This window comes from Galleria mellonella, unplaced genomic scaffold, assembly GCF_026898425.1.
Source record: "Galleria mellonella isolate WM207_F2 unplaced genomic scaffold, CSIRO_AGI_GalMel_v1 utg38, whole genome shotgun sequence".
NCBI classification, from domain to species: domain Eukaryota; kingdom Metazoa; phylum Arthropoda; class Insecta; order Lepidoptera; family Pyralidae; genus Galleria; species Galleria mellonella.
Window position 1 is genome coordinate 3,519,360 of NW_026442090.1, and position 21,033 is coordinate 3,540,392.

Sequence of the window (21,033 nt, forward strand, 5' to 3'; positions counted from 1 at the left end):
AAGGAATGATAAAATCATGTGATTGCTCCTTTTTTTGTTATGCAAATGTACAGTAGGTGGCCAAATTATTATACTCATTTGAAAAAAAAAATTGTTTTTCGTGCTTGTTATGTGTTTTATCTATAATCATGTCTAGTTTAAACAATATTTATTGTCAATTATATTAGTTTATGGGTTAAATAATATAAATAAAAACTATAATGTGCGAAAAAGGCTATATATTTAATAATATGTTTTTTTTTATTTAATACTTTATGAAACCTCCTTTCTGGGCAATAACGTCTTGTAGGCGGCGCGGCATACTAGAAATGCAATTGGATGCAATTTCTTGCAGTGATGGTGTATTGTACCATGCTTTTATTATTTTTTCTATCAATTCTACTTTCGTAGTTATGACCTTTTCCTTAGAAATTTCTTTTTTAAGAGCAGCCCAGACATTTTCTATCGGGTTTAAATCTGGCGAATTTCCAGGCCAGTCCAAAATAGTTATTTTATTATCATTTAAAAATTTCATGACTTTTTTGGCCTTATGGCAAGGTGCTGAGTCCTGCATGAATATACAGTCGCCGTCCGGATACCATTCGGCCATCTGGGGAAAAAGACGAGTTTCTAAAACTCGTAGGTATTGGTCTTGACGCATAGTTCCCTCAACTAAATATAGTCGACCATTCCCTTTTGAACTAATCACGCTCCATATCATGACGGACAAAGGATGTTTAATTCGTTCCACAACACAACTTTCATCATATTTTTCATTTGGCCTGCGACGAACAAACTGGGAATTGTCCTGGAGAATTTGAATTGACGATTCATCGGAAAAGCAGACCTGTAAATTCAATAGATTCATGTTAGGATCACTTATTTCATATCAAAATTGAAAAAAATACAATTAATATGACTTGATTACCTTCTCCCAGTCTTTCACAGTCCAGTTTATACATTTTAGCAAATGCCAATCGTTTAGCACGCATCGTCTTAGTCAACTTAGGCTTTTTCAAAGGGCGGCAACAATTGAAATTCAGCTCCTTAAGTCTTCGCCTTAACGTTCTGTCAGACAATGTTACGCCAGCGTCATCTAACAAAGCTTTAATAACTTTTCGGGGCTTTCTGCGATTCTCTATAGTAACACGCCTTATTTCCCTCTCTGTACGAGGCGTCGTAAGGCGTTTTCTTCCACATTTGCCAGCACGTTTTGGTGATAAAGATTTGTTTTCGTCTGTCACTCTCTTTATATTTCTAACTGTGGACTGTGAAACGCCTGCTAATTCAGCAATTTTTCGTTGTGAGTGATTTGTATGATACAAAAGCGTCTTTATTTCCGATCTTTTCTTGGGTAAAATGTCGGAACACTTTCCCATGGCTAAAATAATCGATATTTGATGTTAGAATGACAAAACAACATAAAAAACCAAGTAACAATACAAAAAAAAAATTGATATCCACTATTTATAATTAATAATAATAGAAATATGACATATTACCTTGAATCAAAAGATTTCACAGCAAAAAAAATTTTAAAACACCCTTTTCTAACTTTGTGTTACACGCGCCAAACGCCGGAAAGAAATGGCCGACGTGATGTCCGAGATTTATGGTGTTGCCATGTCAAAATTTTTAATGAATACAAATGTTATTATATCACAAAATATAGAAGTAAGTCCGTAGTAACAGAAAATAACCGAAAGAAGAAAAATAAAGACCAGTGAATTACCGAAAATGTGGAATACTTCGAATGAACATCAAAAAATCATGATGAATATAATAATTTGGCCACCTACTGTAATTAAAAAAAGGAGCTGCCATCAAAAGTGACGCCACGCAGTGAGACGGAGATGCGTCATTTACACGCGTGCGAATGAAACAGATACAGTTGCCATACCAAGCAAAGGTTACGCTACCAGTCTGACACCAATTAATATTTTTATTTACCAATTTATATATTAAACACCAATTTATATATTTATGTTTCGCTTATTCGTCTACTGCACGCTTTTCCGTATTCGCTTGTGTTGATTTAGTACTGGCAACTTTGGTTTCTCTTTTTGGACTTGGATTTTTGTGAATTGGACCGGAATTTGAAACGGCAAAATTGTCGGGATGAATTACCTACATTTTTTACGAGAAAATTTATCAACTTTGTTAGAGGACGTACCCCTAACATTTCGTCGCCGGGAGGGGGGGGGGGGGATCGTTAGGAATGGAATTTGGCAGCCCGATTGCTAGCAGATCGACCTCTGATCTTTGATATGCCCTATCAGGTGAACAATTCTTGATGAATTCGTCACGATGGGCTAACTGATCTGTTTCATCCTCATCTATCATCCTTCACTGGTGCCCCGCCACAGTTTTTCTTAAATGCCCATAATTTTCAAACTGCATGGGATAGATTTCTGATTTTTCTCATGATTATTACAATCAATCCTATCACCCCGTTTCGGCTTGACGTTGAGTTCTGGGACAACTGTATAATATACTATTTTTATTTGTGGAACACAGTATCTTATCAGTATAGCCATGTTAAATCTTAGTGAAATATTGAGCATTTTAGAAATTAAATAATGTTAAATCATTATTTTTATTAAGAGTAATTCTCTATAGTATATTTACATTTATTTTCTAGCCAAACAATCCACTCCTTCGTAACTTCTTTCTGCAAAGTTACTTCTTGAAATATTTCACTTTTTGATTTCTCACTAAAACCTAACTTTTTAAACATTTGTATACTTATAATATTACTTAATGATATTTTTGCTTCATACATTTTAAGATTGATATATTTAATACCATAAATCAACATTAAAATTACAGCTTCCCAACCAAGTTTCTTTCCTCTTGCAGACTCTTCTGCTATCATTATTTCTATTTCTCCAATATAATTTTCTTTGTCTGTTACAAATATATTTGTATCACCTATCATTGAATCTGAAAATATAAGCAAAAATAATATGATGACTTGTTTTAAGAACTGAAATGTAATTATTTGCGCTATTAATACATACTCGTGAGCCATCAATTAGAAATGATAGGTGAGGGTAAATGTTAATAACAAATTTATTGGAATAATGATAACATGGAGATCGGCCAAAAACGATCAAATGGTATCGTTAAACTCTATCCCTAACAATCCTCTCCGCCAAACTAAAAAGCTTTTAGAGACTGGTTTGTTCTTCTGTCAGCAGCTGCATGTAAATAGCTCCTATAACAGCAATAGAGTTGGCCCTCAACATAACACCCCTAGATCTGCACATACAGCAGGAAGAGGCCTTAGCCGCTATCCGACTAATACATCTGGATTTATGGGGTAAAAATCACAACAGTCCCCACACTTCTATTCTAAACCAGGCAATCGAATATGAATCTTTGATTACGGCTCCATGTGACAGCCTCATAATCATTATATAATTTAACAACAAATACAAAATACAAATAAAAGAAGAGGAAAAGGACCAATCTGGAGTACATGAATTACGCATATACACCGATGGCTCCAAAACTGAGAACGATTCAGGTGTCGGAGTTATTTCCTTAGACCTTAATATAAACATACACATACCGCTTGGCATACACAGCTCAATATTCCAATACGAATGTGTAGCAATTACTGAGGCTGCTGCAGCTGTACATAAGCTAGGAATAAATGGTATTGGCATTAGAATCTTATCTGACAGCGCAGCAATACTAAAAGCACTACGAAACAACAAGACAAACAACAAATTAATAAATGAATGCCACTATTCATTGGACAAGATATCTTCCAATAACCGAGTTATCCTCCAATGGATAAGAGGGCACAGTGGATCTTATAGTAACGATTCCGCAGACGAACTAGCAAGATGAGGTTCAGGAACGAGAGTGGTAGGCCCGTATCCACCTCTTCCATTGTCGCAATTTCGAATATGGATTCGTCAAAGATCCGCTGACATACAAAACCAAATATGGATACAGGCTACTGATTGCAGACAATAAAAATTGGCCGTGCCTACGTTGATTCAACGATTATCAAAACGTTTATTACATCTAGATAGGAAAAACCTCAAAATAATGATAGAAACAATAAAGGGCCATTGTCCATTAAACAAATATCTATACACAATAGGAGCTACAGACAGCCCTCTATGTCGAGGCTGTTTCGACGCCGAAGAAACGGCTGCTCACGTAATCCTGGAATGTGAAGCTGTGGCCCATCAACGTTTAGAAATTCTCGGAATGGTGAGGTCACTCCGTGAGGCCTGTGAAGATCCCAAGAAGCTTCTGTGCTTCTGGGCGGAGCTAGGTTGGCTGTATTAGCCACGACTCATACGCACAACGGCCCAAATGAGAGGCTAAGCGCGGAAAAATGAGTCCAATTTACATTACAACAATCCTCTCCTTCCCAAATAATATGAATACCTAATTGCCAAGGCGAGCACGGCCTTACCATCCTTTATTCGATGCGATTCACAACATTTTTTACCCTGGCCCTCTCTCCTTAACTCTCTTTCTCACCCATATAGACACTCATCTCCAAAGAAATTATGCTTTTTTTTACATCCTTTTCATGTCTGATAGCTCTCTGATTTATAAATATTTAGTTTCTCTTAATTTCAACATTAAAATGTAACTCCTTGATCAATAATACTGAAATTTCATCTGTTCCTTTTTAATATCCCATCCCGATTTCCACTTGTTAGTGAGCACCTTAGTAAAATTAAAAAATAAAAATAAATACAATATCTAACTATACCTAATTAGAGCAGAGTAAGGGATGAAAGGATTGTTAGTAATGGAGTTTAACAACCTCAAAATACCCTATCAGGTCAGTTTCCACATGGTTCCCCCTGAAAACGGTCATGTTTAATTCTTATGTAATTCATCACCATGGGCTTATTGACCTGCTTCCATCTTCATATATCATCTCTTAAATGTACTCCACCAGTGTATACAGGTGGGGTTACCATTCCATTCTCACATTTAAAAAAAAATAGAGCAGGTGCAATAAGTACAACATGAAATATAATAAATTATTTTTTTATATGTGTATATATAGGATATGTTATTTTATGCAGCTGCAAAAAAAAGTAGTTAAGTATCTATACCCGAAACAAGTATTAAGTTTTTGTTTCATTTTAACTTTCATCATGTCTAATTTTATAGCTGTTCATGTCTATAAGTTATGGTTTTTACCATTCCCAGTTACATAGAGAATCTTTGTGGATATTAATTAAAAAATATTTGTTATAACACAAACAAACCTATTTCATTTGTTTCTGTATTCTTCTGCAATATTATAAACGTACATTCTGAAAAAAAAAAAAGACATTTGGTTAATGCAGATAATATAGAAAAGAAAACAAATTATTCCAAACAATTAAAAAGAAATTACTAGCAAGTTTTTATAAATAAATATGAAACTTAGAAACATATGTGACCATCTAAGGCATAGGTAGTGTTAAATCTAACCATAGGACAAACTATAGTATAATTATAATCCTATACATCAACATAATGAGAACGAGGTGTTTTTGTGCAGATTGGTAAGATATTCTAGACTGAGTCGTTTTACGCAACTTGTATGAAATACATTATCTTATCCCTTTGTTATATACTCTTTGCTCTTTGTACTTTATGTATTTGTTATTGCTTATTATATATTTTATGATATAATTTATATCTTAAAAAAAAAACTTACTGTCTTCATCGTCTTGCCAAGATTTTTGCATTTCATACTCTTGTTCTAAGGACAGAGGTTCTGATGCAGTGAGTCTTTGTAGTTCCTCTGATTTCATCCACATATGATATCTGTAAATAATTAAAATAATCAAAGCAGCTATATAATATGTATGTATATAAAACATGAAGTAATGATTTTGATGGTCAATAGTATATAAGGGGGAGCCAGTGGGCCATGGCCACCTCAAAATTGTCTTGTGTTTACTCCAACATGCAAGTGAAGCTTCTCAAAGATCAAAATGTCTGAGAGTACATATGCATTTTCTTTAAGGGGCCAGGCCTTTTTGGAAGATACTCTTAAATACCCTAATGATTTCATGTCTATTTTCTTTAACAGCATTACAGTCTGCAACATTGCCTGATATAGTTACTGCTCAGGGAAAGGAACATTTGGTTTATATTGAAAATAAGAATTTAGGTATAAGTGACATGTATTAAATATTATAATAATTACTTTTAGCTGTTGTGTCAGGGCTAGCAATCAAAAGATAATGCAATGAGAGTGTGCGTGCTTCTCACTTGTCCACTCACACATATGTTGCATGAGTTGCTTATATTGTAAAATTATTTGTTAAATGTAAATAAATTTATAACCACCTTTTCTAGTGTTTAAGGGAACTTCGGGGAAAGGAGTATTTTATTGGAATTATTGCATTCATAGATTAATAACTGCTACACATGGAAAAGTTCATTATAGTATATAATAATACAATTATATATTATTATTAAATTGTATTTCAGTGAAATACACTGACTACTTACTTTGGTACATGATGTTTTCTGTAAGGCACTAACGTAATATTTGGTCCATTAATTTGTGTGTTAATATTAAGTTTCATAGTTTCAAAAAAATCAGTGTATTTTGTTGTCTTAATAAAGAAAAAAAATATAGAAATTCTGTAAACATAATAATATGATAGGTATGTATATTAAGAATTTAATTCAAGTCTGTTTACTTCATATACACGATAAATTGCTACTAGTAATTAAATATATAGATAATCTATTCTGAAAAATTATGCTATGCAACCATTTGAATTCATCCATAGAATAAAAATGAATAGAGATTCGTTTTTTTTAATGAATGATGATGGAATGATAACCCTGCCTGCGCTATCGATATACAATATATATGTACACAGACGGGGCTATAGTGAGGTATGATTCGTGAGGATGAAAAGGTAGATCGGTTAGCTCATCGTGACAAATATAAAGATAAATTAGTAACGATGGTTTCCAGGGGGAACCGCATGGAAGTCGACCTGATAAGGTATATTGATAGCAATCGAGACTAACTTCCTCATTATTAACAATCCCTTTCCCCCAATTCGATTCATTAGGGAAATACTACTTGTTCCTTTGTTTACTCAGTGTTACTCAGTTAGTGGTGTCGATCACAGACAGAGTACACTACAGTGTGCCTTAAGTAAGCACTGAAGGCAATACAAAAATGTCATTTGAGAGCTATTATTGTGCAATTTTCACTTATCGTAAATTCTTCCAACCATAAATAATAAATATATATATATATATATCGATAAAAGGATATTATTATGTAGTTTTATATTTGAGAGAAACTTTCTACAAAAGTTCTTTAGTAATTATATGGCTGTGTTTAGATTTGTACAGAGGCATAATACCTTATTCCTAAAGAATGGCAATGCATGAAAATATCATGAACAACACAGTATACTTTGTTATATTTATGTTACTATTATTATGTGTAGGCGACGGTTACCACTTATCATTAGGTAGACCGTTAACTTGTTTATTATTCTAAGTTGCATAAAAAGTTTCACAATATTGCAAATATTCTTTTATTTTATTATATATTGATAATTTTAGGTAACACAGAATTACTTCCTATTATATTAATATAAGGCAGTGCCGACACTTAAATAACCCTTGACGTCCTGAATTAGTGATTAGATTACAACTTGTCAAATTAAATTTGGAATTTGGAAGTTAAAAAGCGCGGGAAACGTTTAAAAAAGCGGGAGTGTTTTTTGATCTTCTTTAAATTAATTTTATTTTTATTTATATAAGGATTAGTCTTTTTTATATATTGTGTATTAGATTGTATATTTAATTGTATATTTTGTAGTAATAGTGTTTGTTGCTGTAAATATTGGTAAGTAAATTACCTATATTAACATTATGGATCCACCTATAGACCCTGGGGGGACAACCCCCCAGGTGTCTGCAAATATAACTATTCCATTCAATAATAGTTTTGATATATTAGGTGAATCTAGTATGGACACAGATGGTTCTAGCGTTGCAAGTTCTAAACGTAAGCGAGTACGTGGTGAACGTCGCATTTGCAAACATTGCAATAAAAAACGAAGGAGGCACACCAAGGGTCTTGAATCTAAAATTAAAGATAGTGATTGTCAATGTATTGAAGATGAGAATCAAACTCAAGAATCAATACCAGTTGTAAACAATACCGAGTCTGTTAAACCTGCTTCTCCACCCAGTACTTTAAGCAGAACTTTGTACAATGCCGAGGATATAGCACCTTATGTCGTTCATGTACAAAAAAATGAAACACATCCTAATGATAACACTACATTACATCCTATTGCATTTGGTCGCTTTTTACACACTAATAAGATAAATAATATAGTGAATGGTAGCCTCAAAAGAATAGGAAGAAACCGTTTATCGCTTTCTTTCTCAAATTTTGAAAATGCAAATGCATTTTTAAATAATAGTAACTTAGTGACACATAATTTTAAGGCATTTATACCTTCTTTCCATGTAACCCGTATGGGAATTGTGAGGGGTATTCCTAAAGATTGGACAGAAGAGGAAGTAATCCAAAATATATCAGTACCGATAGGTTGTGGGAAAATTCTAAAAACCAGAAGAATAAAGAAAAAGACAATTAATGAAGGACAACCAAGTTTTATTAATACTGAAACCATTGTTATTACTTTTGATGGACAAATATTGCCAAAAAGAGTATTTATGTTTTACACATCATTAACTGTAGATTTGTACATTTACCCTACTATCCAATGCTATAACTGCTGTAGGTTCGGACATGTCAAGATGCAGTGTCGTTCAAATCCTCGGTGTTATAAATGCAGGCAAAATCATACAGGTGATAAATGTGAAGTAGATGAGGAAAATGTTTCTTGTATCTTGTGTAATGGTTCTCATTCAGCAATTAGTAAAAAATGTCCTGAATATGCACGTCAGAAAGCCATTAAAGAAACAATGGCCCATAGTTGTGTTTCTTATGCTGAAGCATCAAAATTTCATCCTCCAACTTCTAAACTATATTCAGATGTATTAACATCATCATCTCCTTCCAATAAATCTCATTTTCAATCTTCTTTCCTTAAAGAGAAATCATCATTACCACATATACAATCATCATATAAAAAAACAGTTACACTTAAACCACGCTCTCCTCAAAAATACAACAAGGATATGATCGTTCTGCCCATGAAGCCATAGTTAAGGAATATAATATTCCTGCTCCCTCTAATGGTTGTGCATTATCATCAAATAATATTGACAATAATCAATCCATCATTGATATTATTCTCATGCTTATTAAAGTGTTATCGCAATCAAAAATGATACAAACAACTTTACCACCGTCCAACGATGCCATGTACAATGTATTGTCTCAATTGTTAACTTCTCGCAATGGATTACAAAGTCCAAATAATTCAGTGGAACTGTCGTAGCATAACAAATAAGAAATCAGACTTATTTTATTTGATTAATAAATATAATCCTTTTATAATAGCTCTACAAGAGACTTGGTTAAAGCCAGGATATCCTTTTAGGATTTCAGGCTTTACAAGTCTCCGTGATGATAGAGCTGACGGATATGGCGGTGTTGCCATATTGGTCAAAAACTCCCTTCTTTTTCTTCTTTTTCGCTTCCTGTATATAGCGGCATTAATGCAGCTGCTATAATTATAAATGGTATCTGTTTTGTTACTTTATATATTCCTGATCCTACATGCCAAATATATTCACAACTAGAACAATTATTTTCAATTTTACCTAAACCTTTTCTCGTAATGGGCGATTTTAATGCTCAGCACCAATCGTGGGGCAGTTCTACTTCTAATTTTTATGGTGGAAAACTCCTGACGATAATTGACACTTACAACTTATGTATTGTTAACTCAGATGTACCGACACGTAGAACTGCACCGAATGAAGGGTTTAGTGCTCCTGATATTTCAATATGTTCTTCTGATTTAGCTTCTTCACTGTCGTGGTATCCTCATTCCTCTACCTTCGGAAGCGATCACTTTCCCCTCATTCTTTCTTTTCCAATTTCCATTCCCTCAAGTCGAAAGAGTAGTCCTCGACTTAAATATAATTTATCAAATGTAGACTGGAATATTTACAAACAATATTTAGATAATAAAATATCGGAGTTACCTATTGTTTATCATGGAAATGAACATCAATGTTGTAATGACTTGATAATTAATATGAAGGAGGTTGCTGATTTATTATTTCCTGTTAAAAATAGTGCTTCAGGGAAAATTCCCTCCCCACCTTGGTGGGACAAAGATTGTACGGAAGCAATTAAAAATCGTAAAGAGGCTGAAAAAAATTATAATAATTACATGACATCAGAAAATTTTGAAATTTACACCGCAGTTTCACGTTCTACTCGAAAACTACTGAAAAAAAAGAAATTGGAAGGTTGGAGAAGATTTTGTTCTTCTATCTGTCCAGAAGTTAATTCATCAGTCGTTTGGAATAATATTAAAAGATTCAGATCTGCCTTTAGTGATCATACATCACGTTCTGCACTCGATTTAACTTTAGCGAATAAATTTTTAGATCGCCTTGCTCCTAGTTATGTGCCGGAATGCCTTTACAATATTTCTCTATCCGTCTCTGACGAATTATCCGAACTTGAGTCTCCTTTTACTCTTGTAGAACTTAAAGGTGTTCTAGCTTGTATTAAAGACTCTGCACCGGGAGAAGACGGTATACCGTATTCCTTTTTTAAAAATGCTAGCGATGCGACATTAATTTACTTTTTAAATATAATTAATTCCATAATTATTTCGGGAAATATACCTACTTCATGGAAGTCTCAGATTATTATACCATTTCTAAAGCCTCATAAACCACCTTCTGAACCATCTTCATACCGTCCTGTTGCACTTTCCTCTGTCTTACTAAAGCTAGCTGAACATTTAGTGAAGAACCGTCTAGAATGGTTTTTAGAAAGTAATAACTTACTATCCCCGAACCAGTTTGGTTTTAGGAAAGGTAAGAGCACCTTAGATAATGTGAGTGTTCTTATTTCAGATATTCATATAGCTTTCTCACAAAATTTGTCAATCCTCTCAGCCTTTTTAGATATAAATTCTGCCTATGATAATGTAATAATTTCTATTTTAAAAACTAAATTACAAGCTTTAAATGTACCGGTAATGCTTTCTAATTTCATTATTAATATTTTATCAGAAAGAACAATACATATGGATCTAGATGAAGATACCAAATTATCTAGAACAGTATGGAAAGGCCTTCCACAAGGATCTGTTCTCAGTCCAATTTTATTCAACATATACACATACGATCTAGAATCATTCCTTGATAAATCCGTCAAAATTTTACAATATGCTGATGATCTCTTATTATATTTTATTGCGAAGTCCATAGAATCTGCTTCTGCCAAATTATCTGATTCATTAGATTTGTTAAAAACGTGGTTAGATGCAAATGGTCTTAATCTTTCTGTAACCAAGAGTAGTGTAGTTTTGTTTTCAAGAATGAGATCACCGCAACAAATTAAGGTTCTTTATGATAACTCATACATTCCTATAAAGACTGAAATTAAATTTTTAGGTATCGTGCTAGATAATAAATTAACAGGTCTGTCCCACTGTAATTATATTTCCACGAAATGTGAGCGTAACCTCAACATTCTTAGGTGCCTTGCTGGAGTTTGGTGGGGAGCACATCCCGTTTCACTAAAACTTGCTTATAATGGTCTTATAAGGAGTGTCATTGATTATGGAACTTTTTTGTTAGCTCCAGGAAGTTCATTTGCTTTTAAGAAATTGGATTTAATTCAATCAAAGGCCTTGAGGATTATCTCTGGAGCAATGAAATCAAGTCCAATCAATGCTTTACAGCTCGAAGTCGGTGATCCACCTTTGGTTTTAAGAAGGCAATATTTATCTGATCGCTTCTTTTTTCGTTGTTTACAATTATCTGATCATCCGCTTATTCAAAAGTTATCTCAACTATATATCTTTATTTCGTCTTCATCTTATTGGAAACATAAAAAACCTCCATGTTTAATACAAAGTTATGAAAAATATAAATCCATAGAATCTCCCACTTTTACATCGTCCTGTTTTCCCATTTATAAATGCTCATATCAATCTTTAGTTTTATCTCCTAATATTAAATATGATTTTGGGTTATCAAAAAATGATTCAGAATTGAATGCCAAATTTATGTTTATAACTGACATTGAATGGAATGAATGGCACTACATCTTTACAGATGCATCAAAACCAGACAATAGCGGTTGTGTAGGTGTGGGTGTGTTTCATTCACAATTTAATATCGTTCAAAAAATTAAACTTCCATCGGAATCTTCAGTTTTTACCGGGGAATGTTATGGTATTTTAAAAGCTGTAGAATATATACTTTTAATGAAATTACATAAGGCAATAGTTTTCACTGACTCTATGAGCTCTTTGCAAGCTCTAGCCAAATATCCGTTTAAATCAAAACCAGTTTATCCCATTATTTGTGACATAAGACAAAGTCTTTATCTTTGCATGTTGAGAGGGTATTCCGTTTCTTTTGCCTGGTTACCAGGACACAGTGGTATTAGCGGCAATGACAAAGCTGACCTTATGGCAAGAGAGGCTGTAACTTGTGGTGATATGTATCCGTATCATAATTACTGTAGTGACCTAGCTTGTCTCCCAAAAATATATTTAAGGTATGCCTGGAAGGAATATTGGGAAAAAACAAGTACAATAAAAGGAAGATTTTATCGCCTTATACAACCCGATATTCCTTTCAAACCATGGTTTTGTAAATTAAAGCTTGGAAAGACCGCAACAACTATTATAACTCGTATGCGTCTAGGTCACGTATGCACACCTTCTCATTTATACAAGCTTGGTATTGTACAAAGTTCGTCGTGTAATTGCGGTGCTGAAGTGGCGGACTTGAATCATATATTCTTCTCATGTTCTAAATTTGACCACACCTCCCTTTTTAATCATCTCCGATCCATCCGTGTTCCATTCCCAACTTCTATTCTTACTCTACTTTCTTCCAATGATCCTATTATCTATAAAATACTATCTTCATATATATATGATAACAATATTAAGATTTAGTTATATTACATGAATACATTTATAGTTGCATCAATTGCTTTTCCTATATATTTATAAGTATATTCTCATATGTACAAGTATATCCTTCATATCCTATAAATATCCTAGACCTAATCCTTATCCTTTCTAAATTCGTTTGTGTTAGGTATTTTTATTACTATTATCGTTTCCCCGTTTTGTTCTTGGCAAAATACCCTAATATCGGGGTGAACGCCACATAAGAAGAAAAAAAAAAAAAAAAAAAAAAAAAATTTGGAAGTCAAACACTATTCATTTGACTATAACGAACCGAACTAAATTGTTTTCTCTGAATTGAAATACATTTTTTCTTAAGATTTTTTTTTCTTTTTAGGTCTCTCTGACATAAATAATTGATTAAAATAGTTGTAACGATTGTTTGATACGATATGTTAAATTGTTGATGTTGATCTAGATTTGTTTTTAGTTGATTTGTATTATCAGGATATCGAGCTTGCTTATCGTTTTAGTATCAATGCTGTTAACTCTATTTTAGACTACATAAATGTTAATTTAATTTTTGTAAATTATTTATATGCAACCAAATTCGTGAAATTATTAGTGTCATAATGAATGTCTATCTATTTCTGTATTTTCACATATCTTGGTCACTATCATAAGACCAATAACAATAGCAGAGTGACAAAGTATTTCGTACCAATATTTATGCGACATAAGTTTTTATATGAATCATCATGAATCAGTACCAAACAGAACGAAGACTTTGTTGGTGTTACGCTCTACTCGCCACCTTTCTTGCTGTTTCGGTGGTTTGCATAGCAATACCATATAATCACTGGCGGGCGACACTCGACGTTTGTCCAGGAAGTTGGCTCGAAAATACCAATTGTGGGTGCATATTCTTTGGTGTCAGCACATTTCAGTACTTCAATGGAGGCCATAATTCATATTGTTTGTATGCAATATTTGCACCATTACCTATTCTGGCCTATGCACTTATTATGGCGCTGTTTCATATGTATAGAGTGTGCATCAATAATGTGGGACAGTATGAAGATGAGAAATCTACGGCAATGGAAGAAATGTAAGCAAATAATTTTACCAAATATTTACATGATTAGTATGTATATAATATGTGTAGTTAATCTAATTGCTAGCTTTTACCGGTGACTTATTTCAATGTGACTGAGATATGCCCACAGATAAGGAGAAAAAGTAGTGTATAGTATAGTATATATATGTATAGTGTAAGTCTTCAGGATTTCATCTATTTCTATACTGAAATTCATCATAATTCAGCAGTAAACTGCTGTCTGAACACATGAAAGTGTATCATACAAACCAACAAACTCACTTTTGAATTTATATTAATTATTATTAAGAATAACTGGGAGAAAAAATTGCTCATGTCCTTCTCCATCCCAAATAATATGTGTTTACTAAATTTTATGAAATGAAATGAGTTTATTTAAATTAAACAGTCTTAAAATTATTAACAAAAACCACATAGTACTATTTTGGCACCTGTTTTATTGCCTAAATCCATGTAGGCATGTAAATATTTACATTTTATAAAATAAGCAAAAAAGTAAATTATAATTCCATTATATTATCATTACATATTAATTTTTATGCCTATTTGTTAAGTAGTAAATGTATGTGGATATTAAAGGAAGCATACAGTTACAGTAACATAATGAGTAAATAAAATAATAAGTTAAATACAAGCTCCCAATACACACCTTGTATAGGGGGAAAGGGATTGTTAGTAATAGAGACTGAGAATCCTATTGCTAGCAATATACCCAACCAGGTTGACCTCCTCGCGGCTCCCCCTGGAAACTATCATGGTTAATTCCTGATGAATTCATCATGATGGGCTAACTAGCCTGTTTTCATTCTCATCTATCATCCTTCACTGGTGCTCCGCCAGTGTATCTCGTTAGTGCAGGTGGGGTTACCATACCATTTTCATCCATCAAAAAAATACACACCGAGTTAATGAAATTATTATAATCTAGATTTTCATGTAGAGACAAAATGTTTTTCTTCTATATGATTATATTCATTTGTATGACTGTTACTACTGATGAAAATATTAATGTAATTTTCCCTAAAGAAATAGATGAACTATTGTTAAGTATATTTCAATAATACAAATATTTTTGCTTTGACAATTATTTATCAAAATAACTAAATATTATATTGCAGAAGTCTATATCACAGATTATTTGATTACAATTATTTTGTTTAATTCTACTACCATTAGTATGTGTATGACTGCCAATACTCAAACACCACTATTACTATTAGAAGTTCCCCAATCTTCCAGATTAGCCATCAATCTCCAACTGCTATGCACTCAAACTGCGAAATTAATTTAATTCTTTACCAATTCAATTAATAGATTGATATTGAGGAGCTATTTCTCCAAACCTATCTCTAAAATGTATATTTTGGTTTGATATTACAGTAAAATCTTTATTCTAATGGCCAATATGAAGTAAATTTCTAATAAAGTAAATTGATCATAAATTTAGTTTATAAATAAAATTTTTATAAAACGATAACTTTGCAAAAATATTAAATTGAAATATTAAGACTTAAAGTATATAGATTACTAATATAAAAGAGGGAAACATAATAACATACTATAGTTAGAGTAAGATAGGCATGTAGTACAGTCACCTACACAGTATAAGCTTGAAGCTGATTTGGCAGGAGCTTGAACTAAAAAAATTCTTATTATTTTTAGTTTTTGAAGTGGAATTAGTTTTAAGTGAATGTAGTTAGAATTAAGTGGGATGTATCTTAATGTAAAATAAATTATGCAACGAACACAAATATAAAACATATCTAATTTGACCCTAAATAAAGTTCTAAATGTTCACAAATTGAAATTAAAATTATAACAAATACATGAGATTTTGTTATTTTTGCAACTTCAGCTGTATATAAATTTAGAACTGTCATGTACACACACTTGCAAAAGACATATTAGTGTAATAATTTTGTAGTTTTTTTTTTGTGATTAGATTGCCAGTGTATCAGTGTATAGTATGTTAAACTATATATACATATATTCTTTATTGCACCAAAACATACAGTAACAACAATAATTTTTTTTTATACAACTTAGTATGGCAAACAAGCTGATGGCCCACTTGATGGAAAGTGGTAACAGTCACCTATAAACATGAGCAGTACCATGGACATAACAGAGTATACTGTTTCGCCCATGATACTCCCCATGCATTGCTAGCAAAGGCAAACTTATCTCTAAAAGAGATTTCTTCCAGTCAACCTGTCTATGGGTAAGAGAGATTTAGAGATATGGTACCTCAAAATTGACTCAATTGCCTTATTTTCTCAACTACTGTGCATATTTATTTTTCTATGCTACTTTTTAGTTTTTATGATTATTTATTTGTGTTTCTAGAGTTTGAAACTTTCCACAGAAATTTTTTTTTTTTTATGAACATGTTTTAAAAATCTCTTTTTAATAGCAACTATACTAAATATATATCACAGTCACATTATTTTTTTAGTGAAGGAGAAGCCATTGTAGTGACAACAAGGACAAGAGTAAGCCAAAAAAATGATGCAGTAATATATTGTTGGATACCAACAGCTTCTATTGCTGCGATCTTTTGCCTGTATAATCTGGTACATGCTGCTATTATAACCAACGGCTTTCTGAAGACTTGTTCACAGTACAGAGGATACCTTGCTAGGGTAATAATTTAATCTTCATAATCAAATAGTTCTTAACTTTCTAATATTCCCGTCATTACTAAATAAATAGTGAATTGTATGTTGTTTTGAGCATACTAATTATAAGTTTTATTGATATTTCAATTTTTTATATTTAGGGAAAAATTTTTAGGAAGAATTTTCTCATACTGGATGTAAAGGCATTATGCCTCTCTCCCAAAAGAACGCCATATGCTCCGATTCAAACAGACCTTCGTATTCATCAATTTCTTCGTACACGCTTACCGGTTACTGGTACTTTTAATTTAGTCATTCCTTAGCACGTCGCCTATTTGGTTAACATACGTTCGTCTAGGCAGCCCCTACAGATTAACTATAAAAAATAAATGATATGGAAAAAGAAGTTTATTTTGCAAGAACTAATATACAATATTTGTTCTTACAGGAAATCCACGCATCTGGCGATCACGTCTCCGTTATTCATTTCCGTCTCACTTGTCAAGCTATTTTCGACTTTATGGACTACTTGCAGAAGAATGCACCAAACAGTCGCCGTGGAGAATTCATAAACACAGGTGTGGCATTGCAAATCGCACTTATTACCTCGTGGGTGGCTGTAGCTTTGTGGATAGGGGTTGTCATCCTTACTTCAATCAGGGCATACAAGGAGAGGAATGTACTGACATGCTGCGGTAATTAAATTTCAGCTATTTAACCCAGAGATCAATAAAATAAAACTATAGTACTGAAAAATCAAATAATAATAAAAACTATATTAAAATAAAATGAGCTAAAGCTCATCAGTTTTTACATAATTTTGATGAGTTACTTTATGAAAATCAAATTTGTTTATATTTGAATTATTTATATTAAAATGTTACACAAGCCCAGGCGTGTTCTTATGATTGGTCCACATTATACTATAGTTATTTTAAATTCTGTCAAGCTCCGGTCGCCGACGATTGTATGCGATCAGTTGCTGCCGTGTAGTCTGCTATTACGCCCCGGCCCAGTGAATAATCAAATCCAGCTACTGGATTCTATTCCAGTCAGTGCCTATTACATTATTCCAACTATAATCCAGTGTTGGATTTGATCGCAAAATCGGAAAAATAATGATTAATATAACATGTATGTGTAATATATTGTGTTCATTTACTTTTTAAGCAATCAGACAAGTAGGTAATAAGTAATAATGACATAATTCAATAATAAAGTCTACCAATGTAGTTTTTGACTGAAGTGTTTATTGATAGTATTTTTGAGATGATTTTATTTTATTTTTTTAATTACAACGAAATATCTATCTAATGTAAAGATTAGTCCATTATAAAAATGCTAATTTCTAACCAAGTGACCAATTTTTTTATTGATAGTTACCTCCAGTTAAAGACAAGTACTGTAAAGACTGAAATAGTAACTGTGCCTAGACATCTATCTATTATAAGATAATAGGTAATCACAATAACAATAAATGTTCTTTATGTATTTTATCTAACTACATAAAATAGCTATTTTTTTAAAACACGTTTTATTCCACCTACTAATGATTTACTTATATTTAAGTGTTTTATGACATTAAGGTACATACATATTTTGTGTGTTGTATTAACAATTTGTGCCGTTTATTTTAAATATATTTATATAGATAGTTAATTGCATACTTGTATTTTACTTAATTTTTAATATAGTAAACTATTTATACAATTCGTCAATGTTAACTTGTGCCGTCCATTTTTAGTTAAGTAACGTAATTTTTATGGTAAACATGTATCTTCAACCGACTTCAAAAAGAAGGAAGTTCTTAATTCGATTGCATTTTTTTTTTTATTTTTTACGTCGTTACTCCGATTTGGAAATTATTTTTTTACATACTTAAAGGTTGGTCTTATAGATAGAACTTTACAAAATTTGTTCAAGAGTTTAGTTTTTATGTAAAAATAACTGGTTTTGTCACAATTGAAGTCGGTTCTTTGTCGTAAAACACAATCTTAATAATTATATAATAATGTACATTATTTACATACTTATACAATCGTACAAAATAAATGTTTGTTATTCATATTAATTGGGTGTTTACTGATTTTTTTAATACTTAATGCAAATATCCTAATTTTTCTTTATTAGTGAAAGATGTACCTATGGTACTTGACAACCTAAAAACTTGTTGTGAAAATATAGATTTCTTTTATGCAACTAGAATGGCAAACAAGCTGACGGCCCACTTGAAGGAAAGTGGTAACCGTCGCCTACAGATATGAGCAGTACAAGAGCAGCCAAACTGCTATCCGTTTCATCTCTAATTTGAATTACAAGTAATTCAAATATTACTTAGCCTTGACTATCTTGTGGGTAGAAGGTAGTGGGCGACTGACTGAATGTAAATTGAACAAGACTTTTTAAATAAAACTACATTTGTCCACATAAAATATATTAACCATAAAAAATCAACATCATTCTCTGACTGGCAAGTGTCCGCAGCTTGGCTTACGCTGTTTTCTAACATCTAGGTACAGGATTTATTTTGATTTTGGTAGGTATATTGAGATGTATTCTTTGGATCTATTGACACTGCACGTTGAGAACTTTTGTTCAGTCAAGTTCTATGTTTGCGTTATTCAATATACATTTCACGTTTTATTATGTATAGTTTTAATGGAGAAAAGTTCACCACCAATTCTTTGACTACATGAGTCTTAGTTTATACAGAATAGTTTGTATAAAATATGTGCAATCATTGATAAAATGATAACAAATTCAAATTATCCGGCTCGAAGGACTATGAAGAAAATTAAGCTGATATAGTTATAATGTCCATGGTAGGTACCATCTATCTAAGAAAAAAAATTTAGGCAATTCCAATTACAAAAGAGTATAATATTTACAAAGCCGATATTCGTCCGAGTTCTACGAGTATATTAAAATTTGATGGCTAATGAAAGAAAGGTAAAAAATAATGTCCTACGTAAAGGAGGTTTTACAACTATTTATTTCAGTTTCGGCTTGTGAAACTTTTTATTACATTTATGATTTATATTGACACTATTTTTCTTAGTTCCATTTAGATAAGGTGAGATTTTAATCTCACACAATAAGAGTTAAGTGCGGTATTTGTAGTCAAGGTTAACCTAATTTGACACTTTCTTACAGTCAAAACATTCTTGCGCAAACCGTAGGTTAGGCTTTGGCATCTATTTTTTACAAGGATGTTACAAACTCCTTTGTAATTTGTTTCTAATATTTTATTCTTTTAATTGTTCATTTTTTTTTTATAAATTGTCAGTACAACTTTTCAACACGAACCGGCGTTTTGTTTTCTACAATTTCAGTTCACAATAAAGGGTTTTCGTGATCATTCACTAACAACTTGCATAACATCAGTATATTGCTACTTATGAATACTTTCACATAACTGTAGCCACAGTACACATATGTTTAATTAATGGTCAAAATGTTTACATTTATTAGGTATTATTAAAATTCTCGACTAAACTTCGATATTTTATCTAATACATGTATGTTTATAGTAAATAAGTAATAATAACTAATTACAGTATAACGGCATATAAATTCTTCTTTATATTATATTACACAACAAAATTTTTGGTGTTTCTTCCTAAAAATAAAATATCGCAACTTTATGGTTATGTCGCCTTTTTGTTGAACGTGCAAGAAACACCAAAATATTATATAAAAGTTAAAACAGTACTTAATGGAATGCTTACTTAATATTATCACACTGAATTGTAACAGATCATATTTTACGTATATTCATTACGAAAACTAGTTTACAATTATTTACTAGAAAATTATTCAAGATAGGCGGAGTATATGTTGCAGCTGAGGATTAGAGGATATAATAGTAGTAGATGCCAGTATAGAAAGCCGCTGTCTATACGCAGTATGCCGAAGCAATCTGATTATGTGTTTACTGTCGACAGCTGACTGAATATACATTCGATATAAACGCAGTATCAATATTAATTCAAATCCAATATAATCAATTTCCCCTTGTATATTATACAGTATGTGAGCACTGAGTAACTATTTGATTTATATTTAAACGAAAAATAGTATTAAAACTGTTACAGGCCTTATAAAATTTACATATATATACCTATTTAAAATGTGTAAAAACATAATTAAATGACAATAGTATATAAAATGCAATACAATAAAGTTATTGGCAGGTCATAAAAAATTACGTAGGTAATCAAAACGTAGTTGGTACTAATTAACAATTGTATAACTACTACAATATAAT

At 32.0% G+C, this 21,033-nt stretch overlaps 3 protein-coding genes and 1 long non-coding RNA gene across 4 annotated transcripts; 1 reads left to right on the forward strand and 3 right to left on the reverse strand.

Annotated features, from left to right (window-relative positions):
- Positions 1–51: 51 nt before the first annotated feature.
- Positions 52–1,917, reverse strand: LOC128201253 (uncharacterized). Its single transcript, XM_052897684.1, has 2 exons — positions 908–1,917; positions 52–826 (listed from the first exon to the last, which is right to left on the reverse strand). Exons 1-2 carry the CDS (start codon positions 1,356–1,358, stop codon positions 810–812), a joined length of 468 nt encoding a protein of 155 aa, XP_052753644.1. The 5' UTR covers positions 1,359–1,917; the 3' UTR covers positions 52–809.
- Positions 1,918–2,542: 625 nt separating this feature from the next.
- LOC113523031 (alpha/beta-tubulin-N-acetyltransferase 9) lies at positions 2,543–6,707 on the reverse strand. The gene is made up of 4 exons (XM_026908897.3): positions 6,472–6,707; positions 5,669–5,778; positions 5,232–5,279; positions 2,543–2,922 (listed from the first exon to the last, which is right to left on the reverse strand). The coding sequence occupies exons 1-4, from the start codon at positions 6,546–6,548 to the stop codon at positions 2,579–2,581; spliced, it is 579 nt and encodes a 192-aa protein (XP_026764698.1). The 5' UTR covers positions 6,549–6,707; the 3' UTR covers positions 2,543–2,578.
- Positions 6,708–8,603: 1,896 nt separating this feature from the next.
- On the reverse strand, positions 8,604–9,594 carry LOC128201276 (uncharacterized). The gene is made up of 2 exons (XR_008253144.1): positions 9,311–9,594; positions 8,604–9,057 (listed from the first exon to the last, which is right to left on the reverse strand). It is a non-coding gene; the product is annotated as an uncharacterized LOC128201276 (long non-coding RNA).
- Positions 9,595–13,334: 3,740 nt separating this feature from the next.
- LOC113522520 (uncharacterized) lies at positions 13,335–18,837 on the forward strand. Its single transcript, XM_026908225.3, has 3 exons — positions 13,335–14,139; positions 16,604–16,790; positions 17,215–18,837. The coding sequence occupies exons 1-3, from the start codon at positions 13,790–13,792 to the stop codon at positions 17,467–17,469; spliced, it is 792 nt and encodes a 263-aa protein (XP_026764026.2). The 5' UTR covers positions 13,335–13,789; the 3' UTR covers positions 17,470–18,837.
- Positions 18,838–21,033: the final 2,196 nt, after the last annotated feature.